Source organism: Sitophilus oryzae, unplaced genomic scaffold, assembly GCF_002938485.1.
Source record: "Sitophilus oryzae breed Bouriz unplaced genomic scaffold, Soryzae_2.0 scaffold_499_pilon_pilon, whole genome shotgun sequence".
NCBI classification, from domain to species: Eukaryota; Metazoa; Arthropoda; class Insecta; order Coleoptera; family Curculionidae; genus Sitophilus; species Sitophilus oryzae.
In genome coordinates, this window is record NW_022147083.1 from 2,147,105 (window position 1) to 2,174,930 (window position 27,826).

At 32.2% G+C, this 27,826-nt stretch overlaps 1 protein-coding gene across 1 annotated transcript; it reads left to right on the plus strand.

Moving 5' to 3' along the window:
• Nucleotides 1–6,170: 6,170 nt before the first annotated feature.
• Nucleotides 6,171–27,212, plus strand: LOC115886833 (solute carrier family 35 member F2-like). Its single transcript, XM_030906138.1, has 7 exons — nt 6,171–6,331; nt 6,401–6,704; nt 8,635–8,788; nt 14,279–14,435; nt 16,363–16,567; nt 16,622–16,776; nt 26,199–27,212. Exons 1-7 carry the CDS (start codon nt 6,261–6,263, stop codon nt 26,383–26,385), a joined length of 1,233 nt encoding a protein of 410 aa, XP_030761998.1. The 5' UTR covers nt 6,171–6,260; the 3' UTR covers nt 26,386–27,212.
• Nucleotides 27,213–27,826: the final 614 nt, after the last annotated feature.

The window sequence follows — 27,826 nt, forward strand, 5'->3', positions numbered from 1 at the left end:
CTAGAAAATTAGAATTTATTAATGTTACTACTGTTTGCTAAAAATTAAATTAAGTTTAAGCATATTAAGAAAAAAATGAAACAATTTTGAACTGATAAAATTTTGTATTAAAAGTCTATCTGCACAGAAGTGTAATGGGTATACAATAATTACAATTCCCAACTAAATAGCGGCAATAATGAACTATTTATTTATAATAACAAATAATGCAAAGCCTGTCGTCAACAGCAGTAACTTTGTCAACAGTTACCTCCTAGATTTATGAACAAAGCAATGCATATTTATTACAAAACTGATAAGAATTTCAGCCAGTTTTATTTAATTAAAATTTATAAATTTGAAATATGAACAGCTATTTCATTCAAAATTTTCATTTAGAGATATTACTACTGCAGCTATTTTTAATTGAAATATATGAAATAAAGTATTAGTATTGCACAAATATATATATGTATTTAATAGTCAGTTTTTAAATTAAATATAACTTTACTTTCTTGCAATGGTACAGTTGTGTCGAAACACCAGTTTACAATCCATCCCCGAAGTTAACCGACGTTAAATGAGTTTATATTTGTTGATTTTTAAATTTCCATCATGCTGTGGTTTCAAAGCAAGAGTGTAAAATCTTTTGAGACGTACTGCTCATTCACACCGGTTCAGATGAGATTGAAAGAGTAAAAGGCCCCACAACACGAGCCACGACTTGATCTGCATGCCAAATCGCACAGTTCAGCTCTTAGAACCAAATCTGTAGCGATCTTTTTACACTACACGTTTAGGTTTTATAAAAGATAATTCCCGCCAAATCTGTGGTTTGTGCAGTTAAAAATTCAGCATGTTGAAAGATCGCAGATCTCATCTCTTTATAGAAACCGCGACTACACGTTGAAATTTGGACTGCATCGTCATCATACGACTGTATGTACAGTTCAAATCTCTCAGATATCGTTGCGTGTAGGGCCCTTTTAAAGTACTTTTTTACGATAAAGTTGGGGCTGGTGCCAGCGCACCTAGATACCTGTGCTTCTCTCTGGTCACCTTCAATAAAAATTCCAAAAGAACTAAGAAACTAAGATTGTTTTTGGTATATCTCCTGTTGATTGTCCTCCTTCCTGTAGCCCTGGCAGATAGAGATGTTTGAACTTAAAGGATCTAATTACAAACTTTATCTCTAAATTTGGTTTCTCCGCAATTCTCCGTCTTCTTCTACACCAACATCAGATACTTTTTTCAGAATAATTTGCAGGTATACCATTAAATCCAGTAAAGACTGGTGCCTACAACTTGAGGATAGAAAATAAAGGGTGACATTCTCTGCCTGACGACAATTAACAACCCGATTCCTCCAGAATTTACCTGCACACTAATATTTTCCTACTTTAGAACAAAAGGCGAATAATTGTAGTTGCAAGAAATCTATATAGATTAAACTTTCAAAAATCTGTTGCACAATGGCAATGACGATCATACAGTACTGTGTTTTGACTTCTAGAATTTCAAGAAGAAAATAAAAAAATAATTTGGTCTTTGAGGTCTAAATAAATAAATGTAAAAATAATGTGAACAGAAATAATGGTCCAATTTTTTTCAGTTCTAGATTCCTTTCTGTTCCCCCTATTGCTCTAGTCTTGATAATTAATTGTTACACCCGATTGGTTCCGACTCGTTTGTCTAGTTTTGTCACGCGTTGTCAGTACCAACCGAGCTCCTATATATAAACGTTCAATTTGTAGATATTAGTTTAGTTGTAATCATCTGCTCATGATGCTAACATGATTAGTAAAACGTGCGTCCAGTGCAATAGTAAAGTGCTAAAGGTACATCTCACAAGTGACTCACCCCTATAGCTTTTTATTTTTTCAGAAAAAAAAAACGAGAGAGGTATATAAGTATATACAATAAACATAAATTAGAATTAATTTGACGTATTCAATTATTTTCGGTCGCTCCCTGTTACACCAAAAATGATCTTTTGATTTTTAAATGATACCCTTCTTATTATTGACACTCTTTATATTGTATTTATAAATGACACTCTTCGTATGTTTTACTTCATTTTATAGAAAATGACATTCTGAATAAAATGACATAACATATGTCAATTTTTCATATTTTTAATTAAAAAAATAGCATTTTAAATTTTAATTTAAAGTGACATGGCCATAAATGTAACTGCAATGTGCAATGAGCCACACTCGTTCCATTTGAAAAAATTGAAATATGATTAAAAATGCGATTTGGGCATTTTTTAAGAGGCCAGGGCAAGAGACGAAAAACATTAGAGGATCAAATCTATTTTTCCAATTATCCTTAATTAAAAATTAGTGATTTTAACACAGCCGTGGCACTCTAGATTGAAATTTAAAATACTATTTTTTTAAGCGAAAATGTCAAAAGTTGACATATGATATGCCATTCAATTCAAAGTGCCATTTTCTATCGAATAAAGTAAAAAAAATACTGAGGGTGTCATTTAAAAATCAAAAGTTGTATTCATTTCCGGTGAAACAGGAAGTGACCGAAAACAATTGAATGCGTCAATCAGTGCTAATTTATGTCATATACTAACATACAAAATCTCATTTTTTTAAATAAAAAAGTTATAGAGAGAGAAGGTAGATAATGTAAAACTTTCAAAGAAGTTATATCAACAGTCTGTAACTAATCAATAATACCAATCTTACATTTTCTTGAGTTTTTTTTCCTGAACGTTTGCCGTCGTCTTTCTGTTATACAGGGTGGTCTGAACTGTATTCCGGAAACTTCGGCAGCATATTTTGCAAATAAAAATAAGTAAACAAGTTGGTATTAACGTATGTCCTAAAATGCTTACTTTCAGAGATACAGAGTGCAGAAGTTTCATTTTTATTTCGATTTTTTCTAAATAGTTTCTGAAGTAACGTCAATATTTGGATGAAAATTCGTGTCTGGGTTTTTTTTGACAAGAGAAATTTGATTTTGGTGTCCATATGACACCTACTAGTAGAGGGCGCCACCTACATGTGTTTTAACTGTTTTGAAGCGTAATAACTTTTTGTCCGTACCTGTATAAAACTACCGAGCGAAAAAATATACATCTCTGTGACCTTTTACGTAAAAAATATCTCTTTGTAAAAATCGCTACGAGCAACCGTTCTTAAAATATTTAGAATGGAAATCGACAATACATGTCATTATTGACGAAAAATAAACACGTTGAGTAGATAGTTATTTCACTGAAATAATAAATTTGTAAAATTTTTATTTTTTGTTAAATTAATCATAAATTCTTTTGCAAAAAATGATGGCAAAACAGTTTCTGTTGAACTTTCGGCTCAAAAACATTTCAAATTTATGATTTCAGTCTAATAACTATTAAGTCAACATGTTTAATTTATGTCAATGATGACAGGTATTGATAATTTTGATTCCAAATATCTCGAGAACCATTACTCGCGATTTTTACCAAGAGACCTTTTTCAAGTAAAAAACGTCGTAAATGTATATTTTTTTACTCAGTAGTTTTATACAGATACGGACGAAAAGTTATTACTCTTCAAACCAGTTAAAAATATGTAGGTGGCGCCCTCTACTAGTAGGAGTCATATTGACATCAAAATCAAATTTCTCATGTCAAAAAACTTCCAGACGCCAATTTTCATTCAAATATTGACGTTACTTCCGAAATTAATTGGAAAAATCGAAATAAAAATGAAACTTCTACACCCTGTATCTTCGAAACTAAGCATTTTATATATATTAAACTAAAAATGAACTAAGCATTTTATATATTTACATACATTTATACGAACTTTTTTACTTATTTTTATCCGCAGAATATGCTGCCAAAGTTTCCGGAATGCAGTTCGGACCACCCTGTATATTTTGGAAGAATATAATTATACAGGGTGAGTCTTAAATAAGTGCTGATATTTTCAGGACTGGTAGATCTCAATAAAAGAAACATATTTTCTTTTTCCCGTTTTGCAAATAAGTTCTCGATAACCGAGTAAAGCTTGATTTTCATGCATCCGTTGTCCGACGATACGTTGATACGATATTAATTTCATTGGTTGTATTTAAAGGCTTCGATTGGTTAACCCAGGCGGATGAAACTGGCATTTGAATTTTGGAAACACGGCGGAGTTTCTGCCAGTAGAGGGATAGATGGCGCTGCGTAGAAATTTCATCTAAAGTCCCTAGATATATATCTAGGGACTTTAATTTCATCATGATTTTATCAAGTCATCCACAGAGTATAGTTTAATTAATGAATTCGTTTGATTATTTCTGGAGTAATTGGAGTAGTTGGAGTAGTTGAAAAATAGAAATATTTATATAAAATGTTACTTTGTCAGCAAATATTGGTATGAAGTTGCTTTCGCCAGAAAAAAATATAATTAAATAATTTAATAAAAATTTAATTTCTAAGTGACCCGGATCAGTTAGTTTAATAAAATAAATTGAAAAGTAAACGTCATTCCATATTTGGCCAGTCTGTCAGTTTCTAAAGTGAAAGTGAATTGTGATTTGTTTTTATGGGAATATTTTAGGGATTTTCGCGAATTTAGAGTATTTTGGACGATATGATTGTGAAATTTAAAAACCAAATAGTTCAATATATAAGATTAATTAATCCCTGTGATAATTTTTATGAAATTTCTCATAATCAAAACAAATTCTTTCAACAAAATGGCTGTCTCAGAAATTTAGAATATCAATTTAAAATTTTATTTAAATGAGGATCGAATCAAGAACTTGTATAACATTTCATATTAAAAGCTTAATTTTTAAGGTTGTGCAGCAATTTTAAGGGAAGGGTACGGTTTTAGATAAATATGAAATATACAAATTTGCAAAGACAAACAAGTAATTTTAAAAAGATTATTTATTTATTTAAACGAGTATAATCATTAATCATTTAGTTTGAAAATATATTTTTATTTACTTATTTATACATTTTCTATACACTTGTATTATTGATAAGCTTTATATGTCCTGTTTTGTTTGTAAAAAAATATTTCGGGTCATCGAGAATAGATTTACTAACAAATTTGTCCTTTTACTTTCTGTATTATACAACGCGAATTGTAAGCTGTTTCTATTTGAATAGGTCATTAAAATTGAGATTAAAGTTATACCAAATTAGATACACGTTAACTAATATGCCTTTTATATAATGATTTATTTATTTATAATTTATAACCTTTTTTATAATTATTTATAACTGATCGTATAAATTCTGATAACTTTTATATATACTTGTATAGTTAGTTATAGGTATTGAATGTGTTATATGTATTTTTATTAACAAATGTTATAATAAAATAATCAAGTTACAAATTTTTCGTGTTTTATTCTAATATCAGGGATAATTTCAATCTAGATTGTTAATTTATTTGTATCAAAATACATTATTTTTATTTTGTAAATATTTTGTTACAAATAAATTAATAATCAAGATTGAAATTACCAAATATAAGTAAAAAACTTATGAACTGGCAGTAAAGGTCCATTTAAAAATATGACGCGAACCTTTAGTTCTGCCAGTAGCCCGCTTGGATCGCGGCGAGCGCGTGTTTCCAAGCTTTAACATAGGAGTTTTCATTTCTTTCAGTTAGCTATTCTATGGGTTAACCGTTTCTAACCAACCGAAGTTTTTAAATTCAACCAATAAAATTAATATCGTATCATCGTATCGTCGGATAACGGATGCATGAAAATCAAGCTTAATTTTACTTTAAAAATTAAAAGAAATATATTTTTTGCTTAAATTTTTAGAATCACCGGATTTTTTCTAGGCTTTCTTCGCTGTAAGTAGGTAAAAATTATTCCATTTTTTTCAAGTTTCAAAAATTTTCTTTTTTGCGAAAAATAAATTTCTAGGGTCGAAATATACCACCCCTAGAAATATTTACACTTATTTAAGACTCTGTATAATAAATTTAATTTGCAAGTGCTGTTTTTTTTTATTCAGTAACAAATTTTAACCCCAGGCATATTCGACAATGCCATCTTCTATATTTCTAGCAATACATAACTCGTTAATTTACCAAAATAAAGTAGTCTGCCCCACTATACACCTCAAGTGTTGTATTGATTATTCTTCTATCCTTGATTATGTAGCCCTACGTGTAGATGGAGCTTTGTACAGCCGCCACGCTTGCGCGGCCGAATTTAAATTCAGGGGAGGTTTATCCGTGGCATCGGGTCTGCCCCGCCCGCCTTTTTTCGCCGAGGGTGAAAGTAAACAGAATTTCCTTAATGAATACTTTGAAAATATGGGAGACACCACTCAAACTGTTGACTTTTGTGATAAAATAGGAAACAATCTCTCCGAATTAGGCAAATGGTATTCAATTTTGTTTTCGTTGTGTTTTAAATATATATATACACTGTGTTTAAATTTTTTTATTTGTAGGCAAGTCTGGCAGAATATAATATTAGGGCAGTTTCTTTCGTTAATCTTGTGCGCGATCAACACGTTGGCCCATTATATTAATTCAGGGTCCAGCGATGTTCTGCCAACGGGTCAGAGTTTTCCGCATTACATGTTTTTATGTGCAATTTATACCAGTTGGTTGGCGTTCCGAAGAGGCGATAGGGGATTAATTTCAATAATCAGAGGAAGAGGCTGGAGGTATCTGCTTCTATGCATTATTGATGTCGAAGCCAATACGTTGATGAGCACAGCGCACCAATTTACCACTCTTACAAGTATACAGGTAACTATTTAGTTTCGGCTTTTCTACACTACGAGTATGTCCCCAGATTATCTTTACAAAAGCAAGAGGAAGAACTTTTTTATTATTAACTTTTTGAGAAAAATGCATTCTTCATAAAAAGTTTTGCTTGTTCTAAAATGGTTAATTCCGTTTATACTTTTTCAAATTTCCGTACTGTTTTAGAGAAAATTAAAACAAAACTTGAAAATTGAATTTATTCTAAGTTCTAAAATTCAAAACACATTTGTATGGTAATATAATTTAGATTTCATTCTTTGATAGATGGATATTATTAATTTCGATTAACGTCATATCTTTTTTTTTGTTGTTAAAGTGTCACACTTTCCGAAAACTATTATCACCGTTTCCGTAGCATTGAACTAAATAAAATTTTTGCTTCTTAAATATTTTAAAAGAGCAAAACATATGACGTTAATTTTCTCAAAAAATTTGACGTTACACCGGGGACATACTGTATACAAATATTTTGTTTCATAACTCGTAACTATGTATTTTATTATTTACCAATTATTTAATCCCCTTGAAGAATTAAATAATATGTTTTAACCAAGTACGTACAGTGTGACCGATTGTTTCGAAAAAAGGTCATTATCAGATTTTCTGAATACGATTTTCACTCAATATCTTTTACAAATGTCGTTAAAGTATACAAATGTTTTACATTTTTTACTCTGCGGAATAAAATTGCCATTTAAAAACACTGTAATCCATATTGAGTTTTGTCACGTCTCGGGTCGCGGTCGCCTCGGCGAGTGTGTACTTCCAGCATTACAATTGCCTTCTTTGAGATAGCCGCTCGGTGGTCGCTCTATTTAGATAAATCAATATTTTTATTTAAATAAATAAAGTACGGTCGCTTCATTTATGGGCTGGGGATCGAACCTAGTTCCTCTCGCACCGCAGATCGACACACTACTGCTTGCGCCACCGGTCGGCCCATATGCATATAATTGCCGGTAATTTGAGATTATTAAAGATTATATTTAGTTATTAAAAATTATTATTGAAAATAAAAAAAAATAGTACATTAATTCCAGCAATAACATATCCCGGAAATATTTGTTATAATATATTTAATAATCTATAATTTCTACAGAATCTCATAATTCTTCATATTACGTTAAAATATAGCTTTAATAGTTATACGCATATAGCCGTATTGAAACCGAGATTGAAACGATGCATGGATGAAAAATCGAAAAACGGCAATCATAGAGAAATGATTTATAACATGGGCTGCTTTTCATGTCCATTTTTAAAATTGAAGGGTTAATGCATTCAAATATTATTGGACAGGATACAAAAATTCGTATATAATTTGAAAGTTTATTTTGTATTTATTTTTTAAGTCATTTGTTATTTTCTTATACGATTTTACCAAAAGTGTGTAACAAATGAAGAAAAGAGATTAAGATGGTTGAATTAAAAATTGCTATTTATTAAAATTGACCCAAATTGCTGTTCAATTTTCACTATCAAAAGAGACTAAAGAAGGTGCCCGGTGGCGTAGAGGTACAGGCTCTCGTCTACCAATCTCAAGGTGTGGGTTCGATTCCCACACCCGGCATTTCATCAACCGACTATTTTTATTAAAATAAAAGTAGTTTGGGTACCTAGGTCGACTCAGCCTTAAATGAGTACTTGGGATTCACAATCCTGAGGTAAAATAGGCGGTTGAAGCGTAGCGCTAGCCACATTACCTTCCTTGTATACCGAACGGCTCTAGTATAGCAAGCTATACCTTGCTACTCCCAAGGCGTCAAACGCTATATACTATATACGGGAGCTATTATTATTAAAAGAGACTAAAGTGGAATGTAGTTATATTTAGTTATATGCGTTAGTATAGTTATGTGGGCGACATTTCACCATTTCATTATTTTCTTTGTATTAACACATATTTTTTCAGTTGTTAGGATGTGTAGCTATTCCAGTGGCATTAGCTTTAAGCTGTTTGATACTGGGTGTTCGATATCGAATGGTACATATAATTGCTGTTTCTGTTTGCCTTATTGGTGTAGGATGTCTCGTATGGGTCAATATTGAAGATAACAAAATTGACGGTAAGAAAAATATGTCGTATAGAAACCATCGACTTAAAATAAAATAGTAATAGACGTATGAAACAAACCAATATTTTCACGTTGTAGATTAATTTTAATAATGAAAATCAATATTTCCACTTTTTTTCTGAGCTATTATTATTTTTTTTATATACAGGGTTGTTCACCGCATACGACACGGAGTATTATAGCTAAACGATTAGATTTTTACAAATTGTAAGTTTTGGGTTCGTTGAAGGACTATTAGAACTACAATTTAAAAATATTTTTACAAGATACAGAGTGTCCCAAATAAGTAAAAAATATTATAGTTGTATTTTTTTAAATGGAACACCCTGTATATTATTCTATTTTTGGATTCTACCATCGAAATAAAGGTAGATTTGATTAAGGTTTATCACACTTAAACCTTACCGTTTTTGAAATATTTTCAATTTTATGAAATTCCAGTAAAAATTTTAAGGCTTCGTTTCTCCAAGAGTATCAAAGTATTTAATACTAAATATTTACTGAAGATTATTCATTGATTAGATATTGTGTTGCATTAATAAAAATTTTACTGTCTTATACAGAGTGTCCAAAAATTTATATTAAATAATTACTAGATTTAAACGGCAATAACTTGGTTAATTTAAATGGAACACCCTATATATTTTACCTGAATCATATGCACAATTTAATTGTCTATCAAATTGTACTATACCATTTTTTACCTATCTCGTCAGGTTTTCGTAGAAAATACATTTTCTTATAATTTAGACCTCATTTATCACTATATCCATGGAATATTGACATTTCAGATTTTTTTATAGCACCATATATGTACAAAATGTACAGGCGGTAAATATTGCAAGCTCATTGGCATACAAAAAAAACTATTTAAATCTTTGTAAAAGAGTATACCAATTAATTATATCACCATTATTTCCGACCAAAACCACCAAAAATTAGTTAATTACATACTTTTAATATGTTTTAATTAATAAAGTATTCTAAATAAATATGGATTTGGCCCAAAAATCAATATAATAATAAGTTATGAAAATGAACGTCTCTGTTTTTATAAAATTTTCATTTATATAAATTCGTCAAAAAATGAAATAAAATTTATAAGGTGTTACTTTTTACCACACTGTCTAATACACATCAACGTAAACAGTCAATTAATGTAGTTTGAATACTGGGATCATATTAATTGGTCCTCTTTAACAAAAAATATTTAAACAGTTTTTTTATTTTTTAATTAAATAAGCAACTATATCGACAATTTTAGTATCTGTACCATTTGAAAATTTGTTACATCTTTAAAAATAAGCTAAAAAGTCAATATTCCATGTGTATAGTGATAAATGAGGTCTAAATTATAAGAAAATGCATTTTCTACAAAAACTTGAAGAGATGGATAAAAAATGGTATAATAAAATTTGATAGACAATTACATTGTGCATTTAATTCACTTAAAATATATTGGGTGTTCCATTTAAATTAAACAAGTTATTGCCGTTTAAAGCTAGTAATTATTTAATACGAATTTTTGGACACTCTGTATAAGGTAGTAAAAGTTTTATTATTGCAACACAATATCTGATCAATAAATAATCTTCAGTAAATATTTAGTATTAAAAACTTTGATACCCTTGGAGAAATGAAGCCTTAAAAATTTTACTGCAATTTCATAAAATTAAACATATTTCAAAAACGGTAAGGTTTAAGTGTGATAAACCTTAATCAAATTTACCTTTATTTCAATCATAGAATCCAAAAATAGAATAATATACAGGGTGTTCCGTTTAAAAAAATACAACTATAATATTTTTTACTTATTTGGGACACTCTGTATCTTGTAAAAATATTTTTAAATTGTAGCTCTAATAGTCGTTCAACGAACCCAAAACTTACAATTTGTAAAAATCTAATCGTTTAGTTAAAATACTCCGTGTCGTATGTGGTGAACAACCCTGTATAACTACACATTTCTATACTTAAATATACAGGGTGGCCCATTAGTGTGAGAAAGTCCAATATAATCGTTGTTGTCGAAGATACGAAAATAAGTTTTATACAGATGTTGCATGTTTTATAATGGTGCTTATTCTAACCATAAAATTACCAATATAAGGTATAAGATAAATTTTCTTTCGCGAGGTTATTCTGTTATCCTTGGTGTTTAAGAAAATATAGCTAAGTATTAATGAAGTTAAATTTACTCTAGTTTTTAACCTCTTTTCGGATAGAGTGTTTTTAAGTTTCAGTAAATATAAAATAATATGACAACACCGCATAGCGTTGGTAATAATATAATAGTAATAGCGTACTATGTACAGAATGCAATGAACAGAATCCAATTATGTACAGAAAAATGGGGGCTGCAAATAAATAAATAAAACGTTATCATAACTTTTTTTTGGCGCACCCTGTATACAACAAAATATTTTTGGGATATGCCCGTTTATAAACCATTCATATTTCTTCAACAACGACGACTATAATGGACTTCGATATCAACCCTTGTACTAATGGACCACTCTAACCGAGTGGTGTCTCACTATTGGAATTACATGTACATTTTCTTGGCAGTGGCTGGCAGTAATTGACAGTCTTACGGCAGTCGCCTATAATAATTGCATGGCAGTCTACTTCGTAGTTATTAGCAGTCGCTTGGCAGAAAAATTATATTTTAACAGTACATGTAGATTTTTTACCCAAGTGGGACACCCCTCGGTTTGCACAGATGTCATTGCATTGTATATAATCGTGCATTGCATTCCATCGTATAAATTTAAAATGTAGTACCAGTGGCGTGTCGTATAGGCGGCCAGGGGGGGGGCCGAACGCCCCCTCCGCCCCTCTGCGCGCCTCCGCCCCTCCGCCCCTCACAACCAAACCGTGCCCTTAGCTCTTTAAGATAACAAAATGACGTATTTTTTTTGAGGTTCAAGTTAACGTCTCCTTTTTGCTGGAATGGCTAAACTGGACTGGACCTACTTGTTTACGCGGAATCCGAACCGCGGTCCTCGGCCATATCATGGTCACTGGCCTACCGACTTAGGAAGTGTTTAAATTAACTCTTACTCACGAGATATCCGATCTCATCCGGCCTTGAACCGGCGTGAATGAGCAGTGTGTATCAATAGATTTTACACTTTTCCCTTTTGGACAACAGCACGATGTAAAGTTTCGAACCGGTCACCCGTCCATCCATTAGCATCGCCTTACGTCGCTTAACTTCGGTGTTCTAATGGGAACCGGTGTTTCGACGTAGCTGGGCCGTTGCCCCAAAATGACGTATATATTTCTCACATTTCATTTTTGTTTTTTAATGTTTACTTATATTTAATAATTTAAATCTCTAATGAAGGCGTATACGTACGAAAGTTTTCATATGGGTTTGAAACTACACTACCGCTAGACCATTGTCTATAAATTAAAAATCAATGGCTAGACATAACGTTGCGCCGGCGCCGCCAAAGAAGAAGACGAATGCAGTCGCGATGGAAATAAATTCGGGGAATCACCGACCAAAATACAATCGATTATAATGAAGTGTTGAATAAAATTAATATATTGTCCAATCACTTGCAAAAGGTTAATATCAACTGTATGTACAGCTGCTCGTATGATTACTGCGGTAACTAAAGATCTCATATATGATTAAGAAGTGAGAAATATTTTAAAAATTTTAAAAAACAGGCTACTATTTTGGCAAATAAATGCAATACGTCAACATCATTTTCCACAAGAAGACAAAGAAGAATAAAAAAAATCATGATGAAATCCAGAATGATTACCTGCGTCAAAATTCTGTAGATAATTTCAAGATATCAGTGTTTTATGGTACTTTAGACATTTTAACTGGTACTCTAGAGAATCGGTTTGAAGACATCCTTAATATATGCCAAAAGTTTTATTGTTTATTGGGTATGGACGTCAATGATGACAATTTAAAATGTCTTATGGATTTACAGATATTGTACCAAGCGGATGTTAAACCTTCTTTAGTTGAAGAATATAAACATTTTTGCAGTTTATTAGAAGAAATTAATGCTGATGACAACAAACTTGCACCTGACGAATATTTATCATTTTTAATTTCCAATGACCTAGAGTCTTCATATCCATCTTTATGTGCATTACTGAGGATTTTTTACACTACAGCCACCAACAGTGCTAGTGCAGAACGATCTTTCAGTAGATTAGGAAGAATTAATAATTGCCAGAGGTGCACCAGCACACAAGATAGAACCAATTATTTATCACTTCTCAGTATTGAAGCAGACACAAATAGTAGACGATATAATTAAAAAATAATAATTCTTTTAAATCGGTTAAAAAATCGGCTTGTATCTTTGAAATAACTGTTTTGTATACTAACTTTTTTAATAAACAAATTTATAATTAAAAAAAATAAAAGTTTTGATGTAGTCTTATTATTTAAAAAAAAGTTTGTAATTTATTTGATCCTTTATTGATCATTGCGCCCCTTAAGGTCTCGCCCCCTCCGGACTTTTATTCACGACACGCTACTGTAGAGCTTAAAATTATCTTTTCAGCGATATATTATAAATGGATATAATTTTAAATGGGAGGCTTCTAATCTAATTTTGCTGTATCGGAATTTTGAAGTTATCTTAACAATCAACCATCAATGGAACCCTGAAGTATGACTCAAAATGATTCTCCTCATTAAATTATCAAAATAATAAGAATTTGTCATAAAGTATAAACACATTAATTTTGTATTTAAAATGTTAAAATTAATTTTAATTTTACTGGAAATTTAGAATAGGACAGATGCGGCTTATAATACTACCAAGAGATAAGTTTTTTTTAACCCAAAAAACTAAATTCTTCGCCCCCACTGGCATGAATATTTCATTACTTTACGGGGACTATATTCGTTAGAGATTCCAAACACACTTAGCAAAAGAATCCTTCTTGACATATTTTACTAAATTTTTTATGTAAACTCCAATTTTAACAAATAAATATTGACAACTTGTGACGTCTCTATGTAAATATGAAAAAAACTACTATAAGGTACTTAATAAAATTCCCCTATTAGACAATTCAATTGTTTTTATGGAAAATTTGTGTTTTTATAAACTACAGTATGCCCCAGGATTGTCTTTACAAAACGATTTTTTTCATATTTTTTTATTATTAACTTTTTGAGAAAAATACGTTCGTCAAAAAGGTTTGTACTTTTTTTTAATTGTTAATCCCGTTTATACTTTTCAAAATTTCCATACGAAAGAAGTTTTTCATTTTTCTCAAAAAGTTAATAATAAAAAAGTGTTTCCTCTTGTAAACACAATCCGAGGACATACTGATTATTTGAAACTAAAATTAAAATTTATTAGATAAAAATCAATAAAAGGGCGTTATACTCTATACATAGTGTCTAACTGTTTACTAATTTAACACTAATCTACCACTATTAGTTATACATATAGCAATATTGGTAATAATACAAAACTATTATTTTTTAAGGAAAAAATCAGCTTGTTGGCGATATGCTGTGTCTTGGGGGCGCCGTGCTTTTTGCCATAGTAACTGTCCTCCAAGAATTATCAGTAAAAAATACTGATATTATTGAATACCTAGGTCTTTTGGGACTATTTGGTAGCATAGTCAGTGGCGTTCAAATGTAAGTATTAATAAGCAATACAATAAATTCTCTTTTTATCTTGAGAAAAATCATGGGGTTTTACCATTGGAAGAGATGTCTGAAAAATTAAAAAGTTATGTGTGAATACCATTGCGTTGAATTCAAACGGAAACCGGCTTATTAGTAGCATTTTACTAGTAAAACAAATTCGTCTAAAGGCCGCTTTATAGTTCGCAATTTTACTTGCATGCCAGCTAAGTTGCAATTCACTTTACAGTCAGCAATTATTATTTGGTATATTTTTCTTATATACGGAATAACTAACTTAAAGAAAGTTTTGTTGACTGACATAGAGGATCTGCAAGTGCTCACGTAGAATGCTCACGTGTTGTAAAAAAAGTTGCTGCAATTTTTGTTGCATGCTTAATAGACAAAAAATGCTAAACCAGAGATATATCTCCTCCCGTCGTCATGCCAGCAAAAAAATATTTAAAATGTCTAAATATAACTATTCAGAGAAGCCAGCGCGGCGTTCTGTGAAAATCTCAAAAAACATTGTAGCGTTAAGCATTTTTTATCGCTTATGCATATTTGTTTTACTAGTAGAAATCCACTGACAAGCTGGTTTGGATTACTTCCTCTAGAAGATACGAAACCTTGTTGATGGGGAAGCTCCTAGTTAGGTGCTAGGGGAAATCCCCTCCGACACTTTGGCTAGGTCTAAGGTGCATCTCACTGTCATGTTTCTGGCTAGGTGGTCACGACACTAAGTGTCCAGGGAATTGCACCAAGACTTATAACGATGCCGGAGGGGACTACCCTGTCCGTACATACCAGGCATGCTCTACTCTATGATCGCTCGATAGCAGAGGATGCGGGGGTAGTCTTGGCTTAAGCGCCCAGATCAAGAGGAGACAAACACATCAAATAACCTAAATCCTACGATGGCGGGACCAGGTCAAAGGGATACGTGGCTAGATAGAAGACTATAGCTTTTTTCGTTTTCCTGTTATTACCGATTCTGAACCGTCCTAGAATTGTATGCGTATGCGCAGAAGGAAATATGCAGACATTATTTCATTTGCGCATGCGCTGCAGAGTACAAGGACGATTCAGAATCGGTAATAACAGGAAAACGAAAAAAGCTTATTGTATAGCCTCTACTGGTGTCAACATTGGGGCACCAGGGGGTATCCCATTGTATTCTCGTCTCCCTTACTTCTACATGCGGGGCTATCTAGAAGTGGACCAACTAACTCTTGCGATGTATTATCAGCTTTTTTTCACCAAAACTCCAATGTAAGGATATAGAGTTGACGAGTCATCAGCTCGAGGGTGGAGGGCCGTGGTCAGGTCCTCACAATAGAAATTGACCTCACATCTAAAAAGGCAATAGAGAAAGAGAGAGAGATATCCTTCATTATAGATCCGGCACAACACCGGTATTAAGTCTAATGAGAGCCCAAGTTAAAGAGGTGGAGAAAATGGAGACAGATCCTCCAGCCTCAACCTCAAGGGACCTACAGTAAAACACAGTACAGACAAGGTACCTCAGCCAGAGACAAGCTCCTGGACTGTGAAGATCATGGAGGGCTAAACCTCAACCATGTGTATATCCTCGTAGGAGGTAGATGTCCACCCCCCTGCCCTGTCCCCTACAAAAGGAAGAGTCCCATGTATGATCAGTTATAACTCAAAAAAGGGAGACACAATAGATCTTTAAGGTTGCGGTGATTAACCCCCTCCAGTCATTCTACATGCTACAAGCCCTACAAACCCTAGCTACTTTTTCATTTGGATTCAACATTGTGGTATTACAGTACAAAAATAACTTTTTATTTTATAATTTTCTCTTTTTCTCTTTCATTGGCGAAAACCCAGGCTATTTTTTTTTCAAGAACTAAACCCGCCGTAAAAATGACATTATTTAAAATTCTTTTTAGTAATAACAAAACTTCTTTTTTAGGTTATTATTAGAAAAACAAACGCTCATCTCCTCTACGTGGAAAAACTCAAGTGCACTATTATCGTCATTCTCGGCGTGCCAATTTATATTTTGTACATTTTCTAGTTTATTCTTATTAAATATGGGCACAACTGCTTTACATTTATCCCTATTGTCGGGAAACTTTTATACATTAATAATAGGAATATTGTTATTTAATTACAAGGTAAGAAATTTATTATTTCTTGATGTTTATCCTACATATTAAACTTTTTTTTAGTTTCATGCGTTATATTTTTTATCGTATACACTTTCGATGACTGGTGTCTACATATATTCAATAAAACAAACGTCTACTAGAATTGGAAATGTACTGGTTAACCAAGTAAGAACCCAGCATCACTCTCATCAGCATCAACATCAACTTAATAACAGGTGGTTTTGTTAGATATATTTATAATTGTGAATCGTTTAGAGTGTTTAAATTATATAGCTACACTACAAATTCTTTCTTGTATAGGATGAAACAAAGTCAAAATATATTATTGACTCTTGTTCAAAAAAAATATTCTTTAGTAATCTAAAATGTTGACATTTATTCTGAGGATGTTTTTAGTCAAATATAATTTTTACGAAAAATTATTATTTGGGTATGTTGTATACAAGGTGTTCAGATAGCCACTCCTTTTGCTGTTTTTTTATTATAAAAATGTATAGCGTCAAAACACAATTTAGAAAGTTCCGAACAGCAAAAAAATATTGTTAGTAAATCTATCTGCACACCAAATTAATAAAAAAATACAGTAAACACCTATTAACATTTACATTAACACTTTAGTTTTTAGCAGATATCAACACAATTTTCTAAATACTAGAACACCTTCTTTGTTCAACATACAGGTGTTCTTGGATAGTTCTATTTAGATATTTTAACTAGTTTTTACTTTATTCTTTGTGTTTTTTTTTGCTTCTGACAATGCGAGCAGATATACGTACTGAAACGTTGACGATTTTTAATCGATTGAGGAAATTAATGTACTAGCGTTGATTGAAGAAATAAGAAGATGCGCAACTTTATGGGCGATTTCGTGGCACAAAACCTATCCGATATGTAACTGGCGTTACCGTCAGCCTGTCCGAGATTTTGTTTAGCTCTTCGCCGCAGCGCATTAATAAAAAATAAAATGCAACCGACAAAGGAAGATAAATGGGCAATACAATAAAGAAAACACACATCAAACAGTGAAATAGATGGACGCCATACACTGAAAACAATAAAGTACACAATGAATATCGGTTCGGAAATGCACTGTCGGACTGTCGGCAGTTTTTATCCCTTTATCTATGAGTGGTAGCATTCCTGTGACGTAGTAAATGACGTTTCCGATAATAGCGGATCGGTTTATGACTTACTACTATGTGTCAGCACGTTTACTGAGCTGAAACGCGGTAGCAAATCTAAATGGCATAGCGGGCTTATGGATTTTTAAACCATATGTAAATTGTGTGCTGAAATCGAGGAGGGTTTCAGAAGCCTTTAAACGCGTAATAGCACTTGAAAACCTACCTTTTCAAAAACGTGCAACGCCATTATTGAGTCAATGTAAAATTTTACTTTTCTTTGTCCGTTTTTGTGACCATCATCAGTGGCCGTACATAGGTATAGTTAATAGTTAATTTTAAGTCTTTCTGTAATGAAAACTTAAACTTTGCTATAATACCCTTACAGAATCCTAGTAACATTGAATATCAGAAGTTCTTGAATTGTACTTACTTACCTATTTGAAAAATCAAAATTGTAGTTTTCAGATGAAACTAAAATAATCGTGGATCGTCCATTCTGAACCACTTGTATACAAGATGCTGTTTCATTGCATAAATAAAAAAATAACAGAAAATAATACGTTTATTCTAATAATATAATGGTGCTCCTAAATATCATAATACATATATGCAAACTTTTGAGATGCAGGGTGATGAAGTTTTCAATAATAAAACATTTTTTTATTAATTTCTGTAATACCATTTTAGAAGTCTGTGTATCAAAAATACCACTTTTTTTCCACCAGTAGCGCTCGTAATGATTTTGTTCTGCTTATTTTAGCAGCCATTGGTAGGTACGCCACCGATTTTTCCTAAAATAAAAATGATTTTTGAAATCCGAAATAATTTCTAAGTAAAGTTGTTTACCTTTTCTCAAGACTGCTTTAGATTAACAATGCATAAATAATATTTTTTTTTGGGAAACCAATTATTACAAATATTCTCTGGAACTTTTCATTTCTTTAATTTATTCTTTTTGTTTGATTTTTCGCGCATGATTTTCAACTAAGAAAAAGTGTTTATCTGCAAAATGATGTTAATTAATGATATAGTTATGATCATGAGATCATACAAAGAAACCGTTTTATGTAACATTCAAACATAACCACAAAATAAATAAAAAATTATTTTACATGCAAGCGGCAATACCAAATTGTTTTAAGAAAATCATTATTTCAAACTACCTAAACACTTTTATCCTACTTTTTACACTGTACTGTTCCACAAACACAAACCACGAAATACTAAACTTTTAGGTACACGAAATATCGTGTACCTAATATCCGTAATTCCACATCGTCTTCGATATGCCTTCGCTGGCCGATTTAAAAAAAAATTATAAGTGTTTTATGCGTTGCCCGCAGAAAGATTGGTATCTCCACCGTACAGCACTTGTTGCGAAATTGAACGAAAAGAGAATTGAAGAAAAAGAAAAAGTACTGAGAATATAAATATTTCAGGGCGCTCAATGACTTACCCTTTTTTTTGGCCACACTCTTCGGATGCACGTAACGTTTTTGCGAAAAAATAGTACCAGAAAAATAGAGACAGTGTCGGATCTCTGCACTAATGTTTGCGACTTGGTCTCTACACACCGGCCGAATTGCGAATGTCCTCCGGTAGTACGCGCACTTTGATCGCGCGCACTGGGTAATAGAGAAATCATCTGAGTTTGAATTTTGAAACGAAATTGAATTTAATTTAATGATTTATGCGATCATTCTCAACCAAACAATTAATAATTGAATAATGTAAAGAAAAATAAACAAAAAATTAAACTACTTATTTTTGCACTTCACTTATATTGTACAAATGATTAAATATTATAAACCCAAACCCAATTAAAGAAAACCAAAAATAAAATGAATAATGAGATGCGTGAACATACCGCCCACCAAAATATATATATTTTAACTAATTTAGAGGAAGAGGACAGTTTTTACAACAGGTCGCTGTAATTGTCCTCGTTGAGTTTTAAGAGTAACTACTCTGCATATACCATCCGCACCTAAATGACATTTTTCCACTCTGGCGAGAGGCCATTTGAGAGGTGGATTATTTTCTTGTTTCACTAAGACCAATGTGCCGGGAACTATCAAACTAGTAGTTTAATTCCACTTTAATTTTTGGTGCAATTGATGCAAGTATTCACAATGCCACCGACGTCAAAAATCTTGCTGGATTCTCTGGATTAGTTGCCATCGGGTGAGTCGATTGACATTAATAGAAGTCAAATCGGGATCAAGAATACTAGAAAGTGGAGGTAAAGTCAAGAAATGCCTTGGAGTTAGGGCAGATAAGTCGTTGGGATCAGAGCTTAAGGGACATAATGGCATTGAATTCAACAAACTTTCGATTTGAACCAAAACCGTATAAAGTTCTTCATACGTTAATCGTTGATCCCCAATGACTCTGAAAAGATGAGTTTTAAAGGATTTTACCCCTGCTTCCCATAATCCTCCAAAATGAGGCGAAGAAGGGGGATTGAATGTGCAAGTCAAATTTTCCTCAATACACGCATCTTCCATACATTTGAGAATTTCACTCTTGGGGCCTACAAAATTAGTGCCACGATCAGAGAATATCTGGTTACACCTACTACGTCGATCAATAAATCTACGCAACGCAGCAAGAGAAGCATGAGTGGTGAGATTGCTAACCAATTCAACGTGTAATGCTTTTGTGGTAAAACAAACAAAGAGTCAAATATACGCCTTCTGAGATTTTGCACCCCGATGTCTTCCTAAAGTTATAAAAAGAGGTCCCGCGTGTGGATTACGCGGACCTCGCCAAACCAAACCAAACCAAACCAACTACTTGAAAAGGCTTAACTTGATTTACTCGAACAGATGGTAGCTGACCCATTGGAGGTTGAGAAATTTTAGGACTATTACGAAAACACTTAATGGATTCAGAAATGACTTTGTAAATAGCCTTTCTAGCTGACAAAATCCAAAAATTTTGAGACAATAGAAATTGCAACGTTTGCAACCCCACATGCAAATATTACGTATGGTACTGTTCTATAATCAATTCAGTCAACCGATATTGAGAAGGTAGCAAGACGGGATGTTTTTGAGAAAAGTTGGAGACCTGAATTACCTCAACGACCGCCCACCCTGAGAACACCAGAGCTATCGAGAAAGGGGGAGAGCTTACGCATAGATTTAGACAATGCCTTACCACTTTGAATACAATATATTTCGTCATCAAATGATTGAGCTTGAACATTCCTAATATGCAACATGAGAGAAGAATGTAACTCGTTAGTAATATATCCACAAAGTTTATCTTTGGAATGTCGAAGATTGTGAACAAATCGAGAGATATAAACAAGAACGCGTTGTATAGTCCTAAGAGATGAGTATTTGGACAATAAACTATCGAAAAAATTTATAGAAACGGCTATTTTCAAAGAGGTTACCTTTTCTTCCTCCTTTATGGACAAAGAATTAGGCTCTAAAGAGTAATTAAAAGAAGGCCAACAGTTTTGTGGCTCTTTAAGCCATGCTGGTCCCGCCCACCATAAGGAGTGATTTACTAGATCCTTTGGCAACAAACCTCGCAAAGCAGAATCAGCAGGGTTCTTATTGGATTCCACATAATTCCAACAAGCAGGTGGAAGAATATCTTGAATATGGCTTACTCGATTGGCAACGAATGTTTTCCAACGGTGAGAAGATTTAATCCAAAAAATAGTTACCATAGAATCTGACCTCGCATAAAGCGTACAGAACTTAAGATTGTTTTCCAGCGTTTTTGAGATTGCTACAATAAGATCAGACAATAAGACTGCAGCGCATAACTCGAGCCGAGGAAGAGATATTCGTTCAAGGGCGAAACTTTTGATTTTCCGCTCACCAAAGAGACCCGATATTGAGAATTCTGAGAAAGAGCACGAAGGTAAACAACAGCCGCATAACCTTTTTCTGATGCGTCACAGAACCCGTGAAGTTCGTAGTACATGCATCATCACAAGTGATGCGACGAGGAACATTGAGAAATGAAATGAGATGCAGTTGGGATTTATAATTTTTTCAAATTTCCAAAATGCGATCAGGAGGTTTTTGGTTTGGTTTTGGAGTTGTTGAATCAAATATTTAGCGAAAAAAGTGAGAGGTGATAAAAATCCCAATGGATCGGATATTTTGGCCAGCTCTGACAAAACGTGCCTTTTTGTACATGGTCTTTCCAGAATATCAACTTTATATGTGAAATAATCCTGCAGTAGATCCCACTGAAGACCAAGAATTTTGAGAACCATGTCCTTTTCAAAATCAAAAGAAAAAGAAGAATCGTGACACACAGATGACGCGATTTTATCTAAAAGAATTTGTGAGTTACTGGACCATTTTCTAAGTTCAAATCCTCCAGAACTGCATAATGCCACAAGCTCTTGCTGTAGTTGTAATGCAGACTCGACCGATGAACAGCCTGTTACAACATCGTCTACGAAAATGTCAGTTTCTAGGACTTTTGCAGCTAGTGGAAATGAAGCTTTTCCCTCGGCAATAAGCTATTGAATGGTGCGAAGAGCTAGAAATGGAGATGAGCTAACTCCAAAGGTGACAGTTTTCAAACGGTAATCTTGAACGTCTTCGAACGGAGAGAACCGCTACAAAATACGTTGATTATCTGTACGCTTTGGTTCTATCCAAATCTGCCGATACATTTGCTTAATATCTGCAGTGAATACAATTTTATCAATGCGACATTTTAACAATATTGAGAATATATCCTTTTGTAATTTCTCTCCCGTTAAAAGACTATCATTCAAGGACTGTCCTTTGGAATCTTTTGCCGAAGCATCAAATACTACTCGAATTTTAGTAGTAGCACTACTGAGTTTAACTACAGGGTGCTGAGCGAGATAATAGAAATGACCTTCATCCGAAGCAGGAGCAGACACTTTTTCCATATGTTCTGACGACAAATATTCCTGCAATACTTCAGAGTAACTGTTATATAGAGAAGAATTTTGTAATCGCTTTTCTAGCGAAACCAAACGACGAAATGCGAGTGAGCGAGAACCAGCGAAAATTGGGGAGATGTGTCGAAATACGATAAAACGAGTAGAATCACAACGCGAGAGAGATTTAAGAAATATGCTTTCGCATAACTCATCTTCCGAAGAACGAAATATTTTTTGTGGCAGTTCCTCAATCTCCCAGAATATTTTAATGAATGAATCCATAGAATCTTGAAAATCTTCTGAGCACACCACACTGCATAAACTAGTTTTTACACAATCTGGTGGGGAAGCATAACCACTGAGAACCCAACCAAAAATAGTGAGAATAGCAGAAGGCATTTTGGAATTATGAGTAAGAATTCTTTGGTCCTTTAATAAAAAGGGATATAATTCTGCTCCTAGTAGTAGATCCACTGGAGCAGGTTTTCGAAAATCGGGATCTGCTAACTTTATACCGGAAAGATGAGGCCAAGAATCGAGATTTAAAGGTGAGGAAGGAGTAGGCTTTCCAATTTTAGGCAATGCGACTGCCTCGATTAATAGAGATGACGACGACGATAAGTTGCATGGACGAATTTGAGACAAGATGAAGCTGGTAGCGGTAGACGATACTTGACCAACTCCGAATATCGATAAATTGATTTTTTGTTTGAACAATCCTAATCTATTGGCACATTTCTCCGTAATGAAACTACATTCACTAGCGGAGTCAATGATAGCTCTGACTTTATGGAAGTTTCCATATTCATCGCGAATTTCGATGAGAGCGGTAGAAATAATAACAGGCGAGCCTGACGATAAGAGACTAATTAACGAATTTACTTGAGAAGAACCAGAAGTGCCTGGAATAGGATTAATTTGAGATGTATGTAGAGAACCAGCAACAGAATTCTTGGGCGTGGGAAGCGATGCTATATCTTGATTTTCGATTTGATTTTCGGCAGAAAAATGCGAAATAGGTGGTTTCCTTTGCATGAGTGACAAACAGAACGAGAACTACACGAAGCGACATTATGATTATTACAGAGACAACAGACAGTTCAAACAAAGTTTATGTTGTTTTGCAATTGAATATCTTTCTTTAGGTGATTTTTCCAGAAATGAACTACAACGATATATAGGATGGCCTTTAGCATTACAAAACGAGCAATAATAGCTTGCATTTTGAGAATTAATAGTAAAAGACGATTTTTTATTGCGAACGAATTTTTCCTTTGAACTATGAGAAGAAAACGATTTTTTGTCAGGTTTTTGAACAGTGAATGCAATCGACTCTAAAGCTACTGTTTTTCCAAAAACGTTTTTAAACTTTCGAAAGTTGGTATATTTGTTGAGCTATGTTCTAACTCAAATCTTTTTAGTGTAGATAAATCAAGCTTGGCAATAGCAATATGAAAAAGAACAAAATCCCACGAATCTACGGGTAAACCTAAATTTCGTAACGCTTAAGTTTTCATTAAAAACATTTAGTAATGTTCTTAATTCAACAGTTTTCTGAAGTTAACTTACGCAAATCAATAATTTGTTGCTAACACGAACTTGATAATAAGCGAACATTTTCATATCGATTGACCAAGCTTTTATATGCAATATCATAGTTATCTTTACTTAAATTTAAAGATTTTATTAGAAGGAGAGGTTCTTTTCCTAACGATAATTACAAGTACTGAAATTTTTGAATTTTTGGAACCGAATTATTTAAATGTACCAATGATTTAAATAAATCTATAAATGCAGGCCATTCAGAATAATCACCATAAAATTTAGGCAAATTTATTTTTAGTAATTGCAAATTACCTTGATGAAAAACATTACATTGATCTGTCTCTGGTTTTATATCTTTATTGAATAAACCATGATAAGTTGTGCGAATTAAAAAATATCTATCATCAAACATTTTACGAATATACTCTTCTACCTCTAAATTATGATTTTCTGTTAAAAACAATAGAGCAATTAGAGCGGTATGATTTTTGTAAAACTCTTCATATATATTATCAATTTGCTCATAACGAATTTTAAATTGTAAGAGATGTGTTTCATCTTGTGATGCACCGTCTGCAAAAATAGCGAGTGGTTCTAATTTAGAAGAAGCAGTCTGTCTAGATGAATAAAACTGTTTAATTTTATTAGATTGTGATGCCATTTTATCTTTTTATGAAACAAAAAAAAAGAATAAATTAATGAATCGAAATTATTTAGGTTTGTTTTTAAATTAATATTTTAATCAAAATGAACCCAAAAAATATCTATTAGCAAACAAGATTTTATTTGTAGTATCAATTTACTAAAATTTAAAAATATTCTCAAGTAAAAATACAATTTATTTCAATAATTTAGAATCGAAAAAAACAGCCAAGAACTGCGAGATATGCGAAGCGAATTTATCCAAACGATTAAATGGAATGCGACAAAAAACGAATTCGAACGATTTTATCGATAGAAACAAGTTTTATTGAAATAAATTATACTACTCATCAAATATTTTAATAGTAATTAATAGAAAACTATTTAAAATCACCCAATAGTAATCAAAAATAGTAAAAAATGTGCAAAAAGAAATATCTAGCTAAATTATCCGGCTCGAAGAACCAAAAATATGTTGCGAAATTGAACGAAAAGGGAATTGAAAAAAAAGAAAAAGTACTGAGAAAATAAATATTTCAGGGCGCTCAAATGACTTACCTTTTTTTTTGCCCACACTCTTCGGATGCACGTAACGTTTTTGCGAAAAAATAGTACCAGAAAAATAGAAATAGTGTCGGATCTCTGCACTAGTGTTTGCGACTTGGTCTCTACACACCGGCCGCATTGCGAATGTCCTCCGGTAGTACGCGCACTTTGATCGCGCGCACTGGGCAATAGAGAAATCATCTGAGTTTGAATTTTGAAACGAAATTGAATTTAATTTAATGATTTATGCGATCATTCTCAACCAAACAGTTAATAATATAATAATCGAATAATGTATAGAAAAATAAACAATAAATTAAACTACTTATTTTTGCACATCACTTGTATTGTACAAATGATTAAATATTGTAAACCCAAACCCAATTAAACAAAACCAAAAAAAAATGAATAATGAGATGCGTGAACAGCACTTGAGACTTAAGGGGAAATCAAATCAGCCTTATCACGAATTCGCCCATTAGGTTGCGCATCTTCCCAATTCTTTCAGTCGACACTACTAGTAAAAATCCACTGCTCATACAAGCTGGAATCGCGCTTTCAGTAGCGAAAATTCCAGAATTATTTTCTAGAAATTACACTATTTGCCTATGATCATGTTTGTGTTAATTTAACAATAGGTATTTCATCCTATATAAGCGAATATTTTTATGAGGTAAACTCAAACCGTTTTTATTTTACAATCAGTATTGGAATATTGGAATATTTTCTAATAAGGACTGATTTTCACAAAGAGACCCTTTATAATATAAAAATTGTTTTATAAATTATTTTCACTTACAATACTTTTACTTACAATTAATTAGTAATTAAAAGTTACATATATTTTTTTCAAATTCAGGAACTAATCATACTTATTTTTCTTTTTTAGAACCAGCGAATGTCAATTACAAGAACACATTATTGTAGATAGCCCAGATCGAATGAACGAAATACTGTCGACTTTCGGAACACTGAACAGCAACGACACGTTCCCGTTAAGTCATAGCACCAATACAACTTTCACATCATTTTATGGTAGTCACGATATCTTAAACAGCCAAACAACTTCAGCATAATAGCGTAATGATCATCAATCCTAGTTAATATTATTATCATACCTAGTTTAATAATATAAAACATAAAACTATACACAACAAATTCAAAATTTTTGTTTTATTTTTGAAATTTAAAATATTCGTATTTTTTACGTTTATATTGTACTAATAAGGTCATTAATTGTAATAATGACCTTATTATTATTTTGTCCGTTACAAAAAAAAATAAAAAAGTAATATATTTTTTTCAATATTCAGAATATTATCATACATATTATTTTCAATATTTATTACTATATGTATAAGTTTTCTCAGAACTAAAAAATAGTCATTGTTACAATTTTCTCGTGTATATTATTTTTAATAAATTCTCCTCTAAGTTATAATTTAACATTACCAAAGACCAATTTTTTATCAACAAAAAATGTTTCGAATTAAAAAAAGTAAAAAAACTGATATATTATCTAAAACTCTTAGCATTAATCATAAGTGTACAATATCTTTTTAATATGAACATGTTTAATGCGTGGTTTTAAGTTATTACAAATCTTTTATGCACGATATGTTTTATAGTCTTGAATAATATTATTATTGTCAGTTTTGCAGAAAAGAAAACTAAAACTTTGTGCTAACTTTTAGTTATAAAGTTATTTGGAACATCCATAACACCGTGTCTGCATACCAAGATAAAAACAATGAATATAACATTCAGACATTGCTTAAAAATAATTTTCATACTTAAGTCTTAAAATAATTTTCTTACTTCACCTACACTATATTAAAGAATTTCAAATTTTAAAATCTATTTTTCGGTCAACTTTCGTTTAGCTGAAATTAGTTATTAGAAAAAAAATTGTCTTTAAAAAGTTACTGTGAACCACGGAAAACACAAATTTTCCTGCGGAAATGCGTAATTTCCAAATTTCGCACTTTAGAATAACTGAAATCTGAATAAAAAATTTTTTTTTTAATATTTTTCTGAACATATAAACACAAAAATTTTCCTGCTGAAATAAGTTGTTTTTATTTTCTAACGAAATTTATTAGACTTTAGAATAGCTGAAATCAGTTATATAAAAAATAAATATATTTTTGCCTTTTAGAAGCATTCACGAATTGAGGAAAATAAAAATTTTCCTGCGGAAATAAACTGTATCCATTTTCTGAGGAAATTTAATAGACTTTAGAATATGCACTGATTAGAAAAAATGCTCTGACTTTAGAATAGCCGAAATCTGTAACATTTATATCAATGTTTTTTGTATTAAATTTTAGACCACAAAAAAAACTGTGCGGAAACTTTTTATTTTCATTTTATATAAAGAATGTTCTGACTTTGGAATAGCCGAAATCAGTTACATTTACGCTAGTTGTTCTGTTGAATTTTAGACATATTTCCACTATAAAAACACCAAAAGAAATGTGCGGAATAGCCGGGGAGGTTGGCACAGTTTTTTTGGCA